General features: G+C 33.5%; 1 protein-coding gene and 1 long non-coding RNA gene across 11 annotated transcripts in view; one reads left to right on the forward strand and one right to left on the reverse strand.

The window, feature by feature from the left end:
- Positions 1-16189, forward strand: part of MAPK10 (mitogen-activated protein kinase 10) — a 339795-nt gene that overhangs the window by 252621 nt on the left and 70985 nt on the right. For 7 of the 9 annotated variants that reach the window (XM_033214180.1, XM_033214173.1, XM_033214174.1 and 4 more), the window contains 4 exons: positions 4131-4189; positions 5333-5471; positions 6172-6337; positions 8839-8910. In XM_033214180.1, the coding sequence (XP_033070071.1) occupies positions 4131-4189; positions 5333-5471; positions 6172-6337; positions 8839-8910 (436 nt within the window). The remainder of the gene's footprint in view (positions 1-4130; positions 4190-5332; positions 5472-6171; positions 6338-8838; positions 8911-16189) is intronic. The other 2 variants (XM_033214181.1, XM_033214176.1) reach the window with 1 other exon arrangement.
- LOC117085365 lies at positions 213-14569 on the reverse strand. Of its 2 annotated transcripts, XR_004437927.1 has the most exons (6): positions 14499-14569; positions 11925-11988; positions 7482-7584; positions 5412-5506; positions 772-828; positions 213-517 (listed from the first exon to the last, which is right to left on the reverse strand). It is a non-coding gene; the product is annotated as an uncharacterized LOC117085365 (long non-coding RNA). The 2 variants fall into 2 exon arrangements; XR_004437926.1 differs by lacking the exon at positions 772-828.

The raw sequence follows: 16189 nt of genomic DNA on the forward strand, positions 1-16189 counted from the left end.
CCATATGATGTGGAAGTGCTGAATTTTAGAAATATGTCCCTAGTTAGAAAATTTACCGTATTTGGTTATCTTGCTCCAAATTAAGAGCTTCATGCTTTCCAAAAAAGAAACAAGACAAGCAAAGCCAAAAGCCAGAAAAACAAACAAACTAACAAACAAACACCTACAAAGCACCATGCTACATTTCTTTATAATTTAGGTTTAATTTCGATTTATAATTTAGATTTAATTGTTAACAGTTGAGTTTTATTCATGTTATCTCCTTTTAGTTTCAGCTGTAGTCTGGTGGTGGCCTCTAATTGTTCAGTGAATCCACTGTGTGTTGGCATCTTATTTTTTTCAGGGATGGGCAAGTATGCAAGTACATATTTGCAAAGTACTTGAGAATGGGATCAAGAGCTTTTTCTCATCGGAACTCAGCTGGGTAGACCATTAAAGGACTTTCTTTACTTCAGAATCTAAGCTCCTTCAATCACAGGCCAAGACCTCTAGAATTCATTCTGTGCTCCACTTGTTCCTAGTAAAGACAAATAGGAGAGAATTCATTATTTTAATGAAAACTTTTATTAATAAATAAATTATAATAAATACATCGAATATATTTTACATATAAATACATAATAATAATTATAAATTATAAATAAAATTTTATTTTCTTAAAAATATAAAAATAACTTTATTACAAGTAAAATCATTCTAAAGTTGTAGAATATCTTTGTAGAGTTATCTCTACAAAGTTCTTATGTATGAAAATTACACAGAACACATTACCAGCGCAGTTTTATAAACCAGGTATCTTGTCCTAATGCTCGCCATCTACAAGTGGCACTGAGAAGACACAAATGTATTAGTATTAAGTTGAAAGATATTTGAAATGCAAATATGCAGATTCGGACCCCATGACAGTATTTCTCTTTTCCTCTATTCCTCTACCCTGATGACTTTTTAATTCAGTCACTTGACGTATATATGTTGAATGAATAAAATGTGCCAGGCACAGATCTAGATGGTGAAGAAAACAGACAAATCCCTGCCCAGGTGGAGTTCATGCTCTATTGGCAAGAGCAAGGCGATCCACAATAAGACAGGTCAATTGTAAAATGTCAGGTGATGATAAGTGCTATTAAGTAAGGCAAAGCAAACAAGGAAGATTTAAAAATGCTGGTCAGTGTGTGGTGGGATAGGTTTACCTATTTAAATAGGCCAAGCAGCAAAGGCCTCACCAAGAAATTAAAATTTTATGAACTGCACACTCATATCTAATATGGCCATGCAAAAAACATGAGACTTCTAGAAAGGAATATAGAAATGATAGAAGGGATGGTTCCTATGAAGAGTTATATACTAATTTGTTCTTTCAGTATGTTAAATAAAGGTAAGTGCAAGATTAACCACATGATCAATGCAATATATTCTGTTATACCAAGAAGGATGGAGCCTAACTTTGGCAATGGAAAATGGATGGATATAAGCAATGAATCAATTGTATGGAAAGTTTTCCATACATGTATTTATATTTCCCTCATCCTTATGCCAGACCCTGTAATGCAATACAATGTGGAGAAATGCCCACTTACTTGGTAAGTTTGAGAGAATAATACTTCCTGTTCTTGACTGAAATTTTGGAGACTTATATTTATGAAGCCTAAAAAAGAGTTCCAGATTGCAATGATAATTTATAAATAGCACCCCACCTGCTACCTTCCTTTTATGTGTGTATGTGTGTATGCAGAAGTCTATAGAAACACATTTCTGGAACTTTTTATGAAGAGGAAATTCACTACAACCAAATGTAAATTCTACATTAATAAGAACTCTGTTAATACTGTGGAAAGCAAAGGAAGAGTAATCTCATTAAATCTTTAATAATAGCGAAGAAAATCTATTTAGAAAATACATCTTTATGGTGTTAGTTTGGTCCCCTTTTTTCTGTATTTATTATCAACTGAAAATTAGATTAAAATTATTATTTTAAAAAAAGAATATAAATATTCAATTCTAGGAACTAATGGGGCCTGACAAACACAGACTCACATCTGTGTGTCTCAAGATGCTGGGATAAAATAACTGAGATTCCTGTCTGGAAACGGTTGAATTAAAATGGAAACTTTATAGCTGTGATAATCTCCTTCTACAGATGCATTTTTTAAATTGGCTCTTGCTAGGAATTAGAATTTATAAGAGAGCAAAGGAAGGATAGAGGAGAAATTCTCAAAGGGTGAAAAATGATAAAACAAGGTCATAGGAAAAGGGAAAATAAGAACATACAGTAGGGAAGAGATCTTGATAAATTACCCTTTAAAACAATAAATCTTGATTTATTTAAAATTGTAATGCTATTTTCTAGATTTCTTATATTATCTGGATTATTTGTTCACTAGGTGATCTGGGTTAGCATTTATCCGTTGTTAAGGAGTGTTCGTGTGAATGTTTGTGTGTGTGTAATGTGTGCTCTATACACAATCTCTAATGTTTTTGTTTGAACAAATATCAAAATGAAATAAATTACTTTATGAGATTGATAAAGTCCTAGAAAAACAGACCCACTGTAGATGTTCCAATGAAAGATGTACTTCATATGCAGTTTTCAACACTCACTAGCACTGAGTATACAGAATAACATGGGACTTTAATCACAAGTTTTAAAGATAATTTTAAAACAATTTTATTTCTATGTGAATATTCCACACTGCACGGTTGCTTTAGAAGAGATGAATTTTTTTTAAAACTATATGACAGGCCGGGCGCGGTGGCTCAACCCTGTAATCCCAGCACTTTGGGAGGCCGAAACGGGCAGATCATGAGGTCAGGAGATCGAGACCATCCTGGCTAACACGGTGAAACCCCCTCTCTATTAAAAAAATACAAAAAAATTAGCCGGGCAAGGTGGCGGGCACCTGTAGTCCCAGCTACTCGGGAGGCTGAGGCAGGAGAATGGCGTGAACCCGGGAGGCGGAGCTTGCAGTAAGCTGAGATCTGGCCACAGCACTCCAGCCTGGGTGGCAGAGCGAGACTCCGTCTCAAAAAAAAAAAAAAAAAAAAAAAACTATATGACAACCATTGCCATATATATGTATACTAGAAAATATTGGAGGGTACTATGATTATTTTTTGTCAATAATTTCTCAGTAAGTTAAAACTACATGAGACATGAAACATTCCATCGAATTGAGTCAATTTCTCAGGTATTTAAACTAATTTCATTTTATGTTTATTACCCCATATGTCTTTATATCATTTATAGAGTTTACTGAAATTCATTGACTGATGCTTTGAAGCTGCTTAAATCTTGACCTTGTACTTACCTATTTTTTATAAAATAGTTGCAACTATCTTGTGAGTATAAGATTTGTGTCTGTATATTTTTATATTCATTTCCTACTGGCACGTTAGTACCAAATATTTAGCTGGAAGAACATTTTGAGTTATTGATCTATGAACTCTATTTGGAAATGTGACAACGGATTTTTACAAAATTTGCTCATGCTAGAAGGTAGATTTCTTTACTAGCTAATATATAAAATAAAGCAGGAAACAAAAAGCTTCTAACTGAATGTAGAAAACTTTTAAATAATTTTCTACTAAATTCATCATTGATATCATCTAGAACGCACCTTTCCCCCACATATTATTGAAGCATTAATTTAATATTTGAGGGTGAGGTAGAAGTAAAAAAAATATAAACTCCCACAACACAAAAAAATCATGAAATAGAACACGATTTTGTTCATCTGGAGGAGAAGTATCCCCTTGCTATGTTTCGCTGAGTGTTTTACTGCCACCTCTCTTCTCACACTGCATTTCTTCCTTTTTTGTTTAATCCCCGAAAGGCCCATATTCTGCCATGAGGAATCACACTTGAAAACAGTGTAATAATGATGCATCTCTCTGATTCTTTCTTCTGCCCAAGAATTGAGCTTTTTAGCTGCATTATTAACCTGAAGACAGATCATCTGTTCTTTCTGAGTATACTTTCCTGTGTCCTGAGACAGCTCTAGAAATTTTTCTAACTTCTCCATTTCCACCATAGCATTAGTGAGTGACTTTGAGTTGAAATAAAATTTAAAAATAATACATTCTCTCTCTTTTTTCTTTCTCTCTTTTCCTCTGTCCCTTCCACTCTCTTTCAGATTATTAGTTTATTAAATGTCTTCACACCCCAGAAAACGCTGGAGGAGTTCCAAGATGTGTAAGTAACAAAACTCGTGAAGGAAGGGAGAGCACAGCACTTAGATAGCCCAAGGGAATATCACACACACACACACACACACACACACACACACACACCGTTGAAATCCCTTGTACTGATCAAAGAGAGGTAAGAGGTGGGGTCAAATGAAAGGGGTCCAGTGATAGGTAAAGAAGATTCTGTTCGTGTGGTTACTTCCTGGAAAGACATTCTGCCTCCTTTTGACCTTGTGGCTTTATATGCTTTGTTGTTCCATACTCTTGGTCACTCAGGGAAGGCTTATTTATTTATGATTATTTATAGATTCCATGAACTTTCTACAATGAATTAATTTACCTGAAGAAATAGTAATAAGGCTAGGCGTGATGGCTCACACCTATAATCCCAGCACTTTGGGAGGCTGAAGCAGATGGATCACGAGGTCAGGAGATCGAGACCATCCTGGCCAGCATGGTGAAACCCCGCCTCTACTGAAAATACAAAAATTAGCCAGGTGTGGTGGTGTGCACCTGTAGTCCCAGCTACTTAGGAGGCTGAGGCAGGAGAATTGCTTGAACCTGGGAGACGGAGGTTGCAGTGAGCCGAGATCGCACCACTGTACTCCAGCCTGGGCGACGGAGCGAGACTCCATCTCAAAACAAACAAACAAACAAAAAGAAATAGTAATAAAAGGGACATGAAAATTATCTTTATTCTTTCGATCTTTGTAGTGTCATTGATTTTGTGCAATGTCTACCCAGTAATGACAACAGATGGAGGAGAGGAAGTGATTCCCTAGTACCTTGTCCTTAACATAGATACATTGAATTTAGGAAGAAGCTGTCCTGAATTTTTTTCTTATTTGAAATTATAATACTCACAAAAGAGTTGAGGGAATACAGGGGAAAGTGAAGGCAAAATTAAGGTTAAAAACTATGGACACAAACCACACACTAATAAATACTTTTTCTACTAGCAACCTTGTGGTAGGGTTTGTATAGCTAACACACATGCAATACCTGGAAATTCTCATAGTCTTGATTCAGTCAAAGGCAGAGCTAAGAAGTTCAGAAGACTTGCAGAGTTAGGAGAGAATTCTGACTAACTGAAAGGACTTCATAGATCTTGTGATCTGGAACTAACATTGTGGATTTACTCTTCTAGTTACTTAGTAATGGAACTGATGGATGCCAACTTATGTCAAGTGATTCAGATGGAATTAGACCACGAGCGAATGTCTTACCTGCTGTACCAAATGCTGTGTGGCATTAAGCACCTCCACTCTGCTGGAATTATTCACAGGGTAAGAACACCTTCTCTAGGATTACAATTCAAATGCTTTAAGAGAAGAGGAAGAGTGACTGTAGATTATTTTCTTTAAACAGGGGGCATTGGTCAAATATAATATACTTCCTCATTTCTTTGATACTGGAATTAGCACCTAGTTCACTAATTGTAGAAGGAAATTCTAGTAGTTGAGTTTGCTCAATGTTATGTTTTTGGATCATTGAGATGCAGCTTCTTAGAAGCCTCATGCTTTCAGCTCCTTGAGTGGCAGAAGTCATATGTGCAACTGAAATAAGACAATTCATTTCCATAGTTTGTTTCTGGCAGCATAAAGACAGCTGCCCTGATCTGTTCTTCTATCAGGCCTAGAAATGATATATATGTTGAATGATTTATGTTGTCCTAAGGAGAAACCTAACAGAAGACAATAAATGATACATTTTTTTTTTCTAAAACCTCGTCCCAAGATCAGTGTAAATTGTGAAAATGATAATACAATTTTTTTCTGGGATTAAAAAACTTTCTGAATATTTTTTTAATCCAAAAACTAACAGTTAACATATTTGTAGCAGTAATCATTTGCCTTATTTAGGGCTCTGTAGGTCAGGGGGACCTCATTAGTGCTACTGCAAGATTGCTATGTTGATTGAGTCAATGGAAATAACATGTTTCACTTGATACTGGCTTTTAATTTTCTCCCTTATCCTTATTGTTAGGATTTAAAACCAAGTAACATTGTAGTCAAGTCTGATTGCACATTGAAAATCCTGGACTTTGGACTGGCCAGGACAGCAGGCACAAGCTTCATGATGACTCCATATGTGGTGACACGTTATTACAGAGCCCCCGAGGTCATCCTGGGGATGGGCTACAAGGAGAACGGTAGGGATGCTTCTGGAGAGCAGCATCAAAACCATGAATAAAATGGGTGCACGTTATAGATAGTCAAGGGGAATGTTCTCTTTCATGTACATACTTTTATAAGGTAGGGCTGCCAGATAGCATATTCAGGTTTTGTTGTTGTTGTTGCTGTTGTTTTTTGTTTTTTTTTTGTTTTGTTTTGTTTTTTAATACTACTGGTAAGAAACACTCATTAAAAATGTGAAGGATGTTATTGACAAGTCAGCTTTGCTAGAAGAGCACTAAATGTTAATAGTGAAAAAGAATTGTAAATGGAGTCTGATTAAACAGTCAAGTGGATACTGATTAGCACACGTGCCTAGATATTGAGAAAAATTGCTATTTGGGTTGCAGCTCAGCTGAGCATGAGTGTGAAAGCAGGAAGGAATCTACCACATTTAGCCATTTGGCTTTTATGTCGTATCTCAGACTGATGGCTGTATTTCTAGAAAAAGACAAGCAAAAATGTGACATAAATCCTGGGAGTGAAAATCTTCACGGACAACTTTGAAATAATCCAAATTATTTAAATTGAATAAGAATTTCTGTAATAATTTAAGTTGCTCTGTAAGAAATATTTAGAGTAGCAATTGCCTAATAAATTCTTATATATTCCAAAAATCGTAAAAAAGGAAAATGTCAAATTTGACACTAGTGCTTTCCTAAAGAAAATCTAATATTCATGAACACTTTAAAATGAAGGCTGTGGAAGGAATCTTAAAAATGTATTACAATTGAGTGTTGTTGATTAAAACTAAGGATTTATTAAATATCTATTAGAAAGCATTACAATGTATTATTTTGATGAGACTATATCTTACAAATAATGCACCATATTGAAAAATATATTCAATATACTTAGGAATTAAAATAGTTTTAAATTAGGATTGTATATGTATTCAATGTATCTTAAATATTTATTTTATATTCTATTCTATTTAGTTTTAGCAGTCTATTTTAATAAGTTCTATAAAAATAATCAGTGTATTTTTATGTTCCGGTGCTACAGGGTACTTTTGTGAAAATTCCCTGGCCACTGAAGTTTGCAGAAACTTCTTTGTATACTCTTAGATTAGAAGACAGATAATGTATGTATGCATTTATACAGAGGAAGTTAAAAAGTCACCTCTTACGAAGGTCAGATTCACCCTGGTGGGCAGTGTCAGAGTTCTGGTACCTTTTGACTCAGAAGAGATGAATCTAGTCCTCCTCACTAGGCAATACCACATCTAATTCATTTAGAAAAGAGGACATTTTTATACTTTCTTCACAAGTTATTTTTAAAAAGTCAAAGGAGAAACAGTCAAGAATCAAGAATGTACAGGAAACTGGGGGGAGGGGGGGTCTGAATTTGCCTATTCGAGCTTTTCAGATCTTGGCACTGCAAATAGCTGGTATTAAAATCCCTTTCCCTTTCCTCACTAGAAAGAATTGCAAGTTGCTGCCTTAGGTTTTCAACTTCTCTAAGTCCATGGAGGAGGCCTGCCTGGCACCCTGGTGCTGCCCTCCCACCACCGGGTGGAAGGTTATCATGCAGAAAAACCTGCTTGCTCCCACATCAGGCATGCCCTGCTGTCCCCTGCACCTAGCCCTGCCTTCCTTCCCCACGGAACAATTCGGCCAAATGATTCTGCCCAAAAGTTCCCTTTGTCCATAATAAAAAACAAGTTGGAAAGGGGTAAAGATTGGTAAGAGAAGGCAAAGCATGTTTTCCTAACAAGTTTGACAATTTGGAAATAAATATATGTACGTAACAATTTTTAACACATTTAATACTTTTTTCACTTTCCTTCCAGATGACTCCTTTATACATGTGCTAATTCATCATATGTCCTTTTTCTTGAAATATTTCAAATGGAAACTAAAACTGATGTTTATTTACAAGAATAAACTTCTGAAGGAAAAGCTAAGTCCCAAATACCAGGAATTCCAATTCTTTTGCCTCTAAACCATGGTTCCAGTTACTTCCTGGTTTCTTGGATTTGGTTGAATTTATCTTGTTTTGCCCCTCCCCCGGCCCCCTGAAAAAAAGGTGGTCTCTTGTTGCCCTATTCTCTGTAACTGAATAGAAGAGAAAGTGAAAATAGCCACCTCTACAAGTTAACATTGTTTTCTCTGCATCCAGAAAATGACACAGAAAATCCTTTGGTGGCTTTTAGCTGTCACCTGCCATGGAGATACTTTTGGTTTAGCTATTGCTTTTCTCTGTCACCAGTGTCACCACTTTGTGGCACTACTGAGAGGCAATGTCCAGAATCCACAAAGTAATGGTTTTTTAAACATTAATTTGAGTTCTAATACTAGACACTGTTATTGTAATAGCGTAGTGCTGGTTTTAATTCACCTTTTGGCCAACTTTTGGTGGGAGGTGAAAATTGTACTTTTAATCAAACTGTTCTTTTTCCTCCTCCTTCAGAAGTCAATTATCTTAGTTAACTTTACTTTCCTCCCTTTTCTTCACTACCCTCTCTCTCCTGTTCTAGTGGATATATGGTCTGTGGGATGCATTATGGGAGAAATGGTTCGCCACAAAATCCTCTTTCCAGGAAGGGACTGTATCCTTGTACCTTTTGCTACAGCTTTACCTGTTTTGTTCTCTCTCCCTTTTAAACACTTAATGATTTTACCAGGAGAGTAAAGATAGAAGCAAAAAGTTGGGTAAGTGGTGTTATTGTAATAAAAAAGTGATGATTTCTATAATCTGACCAGTACCGAAGACTACCTACCACAATGATTTCTTTTCATTAAATTTCAATAGGCTTTTTTCTTCTAAAATTACTTTCTTGCCTGCAGCTAAAAATCGTAATGCTATTTTCCTTTAATAACAGAGGCCACCAGATCCCAAATGATTAAAATATATTTACCTTTATAACTAGAAAAATAAGTCACTATTTGCGAGTCATTTTCCATCTCCTTTCTAAAACTGTTTTGTGCTTCTACAATATTTAAGCATAATAATTGCTCTCCTTGCTGACATTCTAAGCTTCTGTCTATGGCTTCATTGATTTAAACTACTCTTGACACTAAATCAAGTCTTTAACAGGTCAATATATCATATCCTCCTCAAAACATGAACTTCTGCATTTAAAAATTGTAATTATTGTTCAAGTTGCTGGTGGTCAGGTGAGTTTAATATAGACTTCCCTCACCTGGCTTGGAGATGTGGCATAGACATACATATTTGTTTTCCCAATTAAATTTATAATTTCATAAAGCAATTTTGATTTAAGTTCTACTATTGAGTCCTGCAATAGAGTCCATCAGAAATTTTCCTGTAGAGCTATCTATGATTTGGAATTATCAAATGAACTGATACATTTCTTAAATGGCCATAAGTTAACTCTCTAGTAAAGGTACAGATTTGTGTTTGTAATATATAGACAATCAAGTTTACATATAATAGTAGAATATACTTTTAAAAATACAAAAGTACCTTACTACAAATACTAGTGCAAATCTAAGTACAACCACAATTGACAACTTTAACAACTATAATACAGGATTGAATTTAGTATATTTATTACATATGGATGTTTTGGAAATTGGCAATGAGCACATGACCCATAACTCTATTAACCATTCTATTGGATTGATAAGAAAATTTTATTAAGGAATCCTTTTATTATGTAAGAAAGGTTATGCTTTTTTTATTTAGGTGTTTAAAAAGTCCAACAGCAAAAACCAAAAACAAAACAAAATGACTCAACAAGAAGTGGATACCATAATAAGCTTGTATTTAGGTAGACATTTATTCATTCTGCTGGATATTAATGAGATAGTCTCTAAATTCCACTAGTAATGTAAGAGTAATGACATATTCTAGAACTGCACTGTCTAGTTGGTAGCCACTAGCCACATGTGGTTATTCACACTTGAAATTATAACTAGTCTAAATTAAAATGTGTTTTATATGTAAAATGTATACCAGATTTTGAAGATATTTTTAAAAGCATGTAAAATATATTACTAATAATCTTATATAGATTATGTTGAGGTGATAGCATTATGAATATATTGGGTTAAAGATATATGTTGTTAAAATTAAACTCACCTGTTTTTTATTCTTTTGAATGTGGACATTAAACTTAAAACTACATATATGATTGGCATTTGTGACTGTCATTTTTCTATTAGACAGTGCTGGTCTAGAAGATAAGAAAACTACATGGCAACCGTTTATTTATAACCAATCTCAAGGTCTTGAATCTCTGTTTGCTCCATGTTCCTTTCCTATATTTAGTGTGAAGTATTATTTTCACCATTAGATTTTATACGGCTACTTAGGAAAATTTATTTCACTTTAAATTACTTATCTATAGTTTGGGGATTAATTATATGCCTAATGTAGTTTATTTGAACAAATTATAATGCACATTCATATTTAAATGTGCTGACTTTATTCAAAAGTAGGAGAAACTCTCTTCATGCTTTTGTCTTTAGTGTATAATACATTTTAGACAAAGAAGGAACCTCTCAATCAATACTCAGAGTGAATTGCACGGCCATATCTCTTTAATGTACTTGTCAGTGGAAAGCAAAAAGCCACAGGATTTCTCATTTTCATGTGACATTTTGTTACATGTCACTTGATTTCACATAGCGAGGTTGTCCTCTGGGATCTTATTTAGCTCTTCAGGCGTTTATGAGGATTGCTTTTCTTCTATTTTTACAGTATTAAATTTAAAAGCCAATAAAAAAGAAAAAAAGTAAAAAGTTTTAAACTCAATCTAACCCTTCAGAAAAACAAACAAAAAATAGTGCCATATTGATAATTCTATTTCCTTTTAAAAATTTTTCTCTTGGAAGCCACCCCCCACCCCCGCTTTTTATCCTAGTTTGTTTTAGAAAAATTTTTGGAGCTGAAATTATTTGTGTGAAAATTAATACATAACATTTATATCCTTGATATGTATGAACCTAGACATTAAAATAATCTCTAATACAAATAATGTAGATTATAATAAAGGTTTGCATTCATTATATAATGTCTGTATTTCTTTATCTCAAGATGATGATTACATAGTACAGCAATCTTTAATAGCCTAGTGCCATATGTGATAATGACCCTGCAAGTGGACCTAGAAGTTAAAAAAAATTGCATAAAGACATCTACAATGGAAAGCCTTTTGCTTAAGTTAAATTTTACTGAAAAATGAGTAGATATTTTCCAATGAAATAGGTTAGAAAAAAAAGTTTCCTTTTTGAAAATGTTTCCATTTGGATTTCTTAGCCCCTTTTACCTATAATTAAAATTATAACTTAATGTTTAAAGTTATGGTTATATTTAAAAAATAAACCTATAGAAATTTCAGTTAAACAATGTGCTTTGTCAATTTTGAGTGGAATTGTTTTATTAATCTTTAAATGAAATTATTATCATTTTATGCACAGGGCTTCCTAGCAATAACTGAGCAGTCAGATAACCTCTCAGACTGTGACTGTCAGGCACAAGGCTGAGGGCTGATTCAAGTTATTTATCGGCAGAAGAATTACACAGTTTTAAGTATATTGAAATTACTCTAACATTTATTAGAAGAAATAGCAAAGCTAAGTATATGCTAATTGATACCTCGATCTCTTCCAAGATTCTGCAGAAATTTCAAAAAACCATCAGAAGTTCTCATGTCTTTCACCTGGAATTATTCAGAGTAATTTATATTAAATTACTTTGAGGCTGAAAAATGATGTGATAATGCTATCGTAATAATCAACATTTTTCTTCTCTCTTCACAGAACTTTTAAACTTGAACCCTAAGCAAAAATAGTTAAAATGTCTTGATGAATCAGAGAATCTCATGAAATTGTCATTGATGACTGAAGTTTAACTACTTTCCCACATTCAAACTATCTTTGCATTTTGAGAAACATTGTGGGGGTTTCTTGGTGGTTGATATGATCTAGATGATATCACAGGGAATTGTCTTGGTTACTAAATTAGAATGTCGACAAAATAAACAAAATTGAACAAAATAAACAATACATATTTGCTTTTCTACCTGTCAGTTTGTTAATTATTTTAATATCCAGAGGATCACTTCTTAATACTTATTTTTCTTGTGTAAAGTGTTTCTTAGTTATACATACACTATCATACACTTAATTTTCACTACAGTTTTATGATTAAAACATTTCATAGCATATATTTTTACACTATAGTTTATTTGAACAACACTATAATGCACATTCATATTTAAATGTATTACTAAACATTCTTTAAACATTCTTAAACCAGTGCTGACATTCAAGTTAGAGAGTAGTAAATATGCCAAGTCAATTTTTTTTTATGTAGTCCAAAGAACAGATAAAAGAAATCAGTGACTTTAGCTTCACTCAGATTTTGTTCCTTTCAATAAAATTTACAGGAAAGCAGTTTTACAATGCTTCCTTAGAAGTTTTTTTCTAAGAACTATCCAGTTGTTCACTGCCTCTACCATCCCAAACCCCAACCAGGGCATGCCATCTTGTTGATTATCAAAGACTCCTATAGTCCCAGTATAATTTTCTTGAGTCCTTTCCTCAAACCTGCTTCTTTTAGATACATTCTTCAACCTTATTTTTTCCATTCTACTTCAAACGGTAGCACCTTCTTTGAGCAAACCCTGTGATGTTCCTTTATCTAAGTTCTTGGCCAATGTTCTCTGGATATAAAGTTAAAGACAGGCACGCTGCACACATTTGAAAATTCTAGACCTCAAGTATATTATATCCAAAGCTAACAGCTGAACTGCTAAAATAGCTCCTCTTGCCTTTCCCTCTGAAGAACAAGAAATTGCAATTAGAATGAAAGAGATATACACATAACCTTGCCAGGGAGCCAAGTTATTAAGGAACAGGTAAATGGTTTCCCAAAAATATATTTGAAGAAATAAGAAAAACATCCTCAAATTAACTGAATGCTATATCTTTTTAAAGTTTGAATACGAACATTAGGAAGGATCAAAGTAAAATGAACAAAAATTTGTGGTTACAGATTGTTATATCCATCTAGCACAGAGATATTTTAAGATTCTTCTTACCTCTTTGAAATGATAGTGCTTAATTTCTAATAAACTTTTGCAACTAACAACTTACTATACAGTCTAACTCTGTTTCTTAGAATTAAGACAATACAGGGTTATTTTAAACAATATAAAATTTATGGCTTTAAATAAAGTTAGGATGAAAAAATTTAGTAGGCATTCTTTCCCATCTCTAAACAAATTGCACATAATTATAAATATATATTTAAAAATAAAATTATTATTTATTTGAATTTGTTTAAAAGAATACATTTTTACCACTAGCGTGCCTGCTGCTCTTCTCTTTTATTATTATTTTATGAAAATTCAAGACAGGATTCACCAGAATGGAAGCTGCAGATTCCGAGGTTGTAAAGAAATAAAAGCAAGTTTAACAGGTAGAATCAAGGAGAAAGTCTTTTTCTGATTTCCTGGCATTACAATATTTAGCATTAAGTTTTGTGAATTGTTGCTTATTTTTCTTACTTAGATTCACATGTGCAAAATGTGTACATTCTTAGTTTATGTATGTCAGTAGTCTTTTAGAATTCTATCTTTGAACTGAAGTTTAATACAAGGTCCTTTTGTTAAATAACTAAATTTAAGACTTAGTTAACTAATTTTAAAAGAAATATTCTAATTTTATAACTGATAACTTTATAACTTATAATTTTTATAAAATTATAACAAATAATTTTCAAAGAAATGTTCTGATTTTAGAAAACTATATTAATTCTTCATGCTCTTGTGTGTTGAGTCATTCATTGAAAGAAAATTTGTCTAAATTCTACACTAAATGAAAATATACTTAGGTGTGTTAAGGAGAAGTCTCAGAAATTGTGATAGAAGAGATACATAATCCCCTAGAGAGGAAACATTTTCCAGGATAGAAGCTCACATAGTCCAAAAATTATTTAATCGTGGATCATGATCTAAGCTATTAGACGGAGTATGGAAGTAGCAATATAGTTCTTTATTTATTTAGATTTAACTTCCAGGGCTTACATTATATCATTTCTGTCTCTTGGTTGGAAGTAGCAAAAGATAATTTAGTATAAGCTAATTTCTGACAAATAATATGACATGAGATTTTCAGAGGTCCTCACTCTGAAAACTAACCATATTTTAGTAACACCAAAACTTACTCAACATTTCTTCTGAAGAAAGTGACTCAGCATCTGAGTGTTACAATTGCAAGTGAATCTGCCTTCTACCTATGGGAATGATAGAATGATGATGGAAGAATGTGATGAATCAGAATTTTAAAAGCCACCAGAATTCTACCTTGGCAGCATTAGTGTACAGAACTCTTATAGAGACCCAAATGCTGTATCAGATTGTCTCAGAAAGGATAAAAATCCAGTTTCCAACAGTGATTGAATTTGCTAATTACATCTAAGGTCTATGCACAGTCCCTACTCATTGTAATACCTGACAATTTCATAAAATAATCTATTCTTAACTTGATTAGCAATATATATATCACTAATATATTCAAATACATATTGTATTAGTGTGTTTATGTATCCTAATATAGAGATATTAGTAGAGGGAAGACTTACCACTACCATCTTCCTGTTCAATAAGAGTTGGTATCAAATTCTTTTATTATATATTTTCTGTTAGTGGGAATGGCAAATGCATGAAGTTTGGTACAGTGAGTTTATCTTGAGCCATAATCCTGTCTTGAGTACATAAAAATCTATATAAATTTATGTGCATATATTCAATCTTTGTAATTCTAGGCATAAGGCTTAGCACTTTGGTAACATAGATATAAATATTCTCTAGGAATAGTGAATGGTGAGTAAAGTTAAAATGGGAATTAGAAAGATTTCCAGGATATTATCACCCAGAAAGATATATTAAAATAAAGAAAATGAAATTCAATATGTACATCAGAATTTCAGATCTAGAGCCTATATCTCTGCATTATTTTTATGCAAAAGTTTTGTGATCTATTAAATCTATTTTGAGTTCTGCCCATGAAGATATATTTTAAATAAATGTTCTTCTTTTACATTGGAATATCTCCCAGATCCCCCACACCAAAAAGAGAACTGTGAGATATACCAATTATTAATACCAGTTATTAAATCAACAACTGGGCCGGGTGCGGTGGCTCATGCCTGTAATCCCAGTACTTTGGGAGGCTGACGTGGGCAGATCACAAGGTCAGGAGATTGAGACCATCCTGGCTAACATGGTGAAAACCTGTCTCTACTAAAAATACAAAAATTAACTGGGCATGGCAGCATGTGCCTGTAATCCCAGTTACTTAGGAGGCTGAGGCAGGAGAATCGCGTGAACCCAGGAGGCAGAGGTTGCAGTGAGCCAAGACTTTGCCACTGAACTCCAGTCTGGCGACAGAGGCAGACTCTGGCTCAAAAAATAAATAAATAAATAAATAAATAAATAAATAAAATTAACAACTGTATAGAACCAATTGGAGCTAAAACAACATAGAGACTAGAATTTCAGGCAGGCCATCTGTTGTTATTGTTGTTGCTGTTGTTTAAAGGCATGTGAAGAACAGCCAAAAAAAAACCAAGGGATTTTAGCCCAAAAGATAAAATTGGCCAGTTTTAGGAGAGGAATGGAGGAAAGGTTAGGGATTACAGGTTATAGTTACATATTTTAAGGTTATTATTTGGATGAAGAAACATGACAATTCCTGTTTACCTAGTGAAGAGAAGTTCCATAGGGTCAATGTGATTCAATATGTAGGATGCCTTTCTAAGTGGTTTCAACAATAAAATAGATTGCCTAGTGAGTGGTGTTTCCTCCATTAGAAAGATTTCTTTATTATAGATGGAAATATATAATATAATTATGT

This window comes from Trachypithecus francoisi, unplaced genomic scaffold, assembly GCF_009764315.1.
Source record: "Trachypithecus francoisi isolate TF-2019V2 unplaced genomic scaffold, Tfra_2.0 Lachesis_group1, whole genome shotgun sequence".
In the NCBI taxonomy this organism is placed as follows: domain Eukaryota; kingdom Metazoa; phylum Chordata; class Mammalia; order Primates; family Cercopithecidae; genus Trachypithecus; species Trachypithecus francoisi.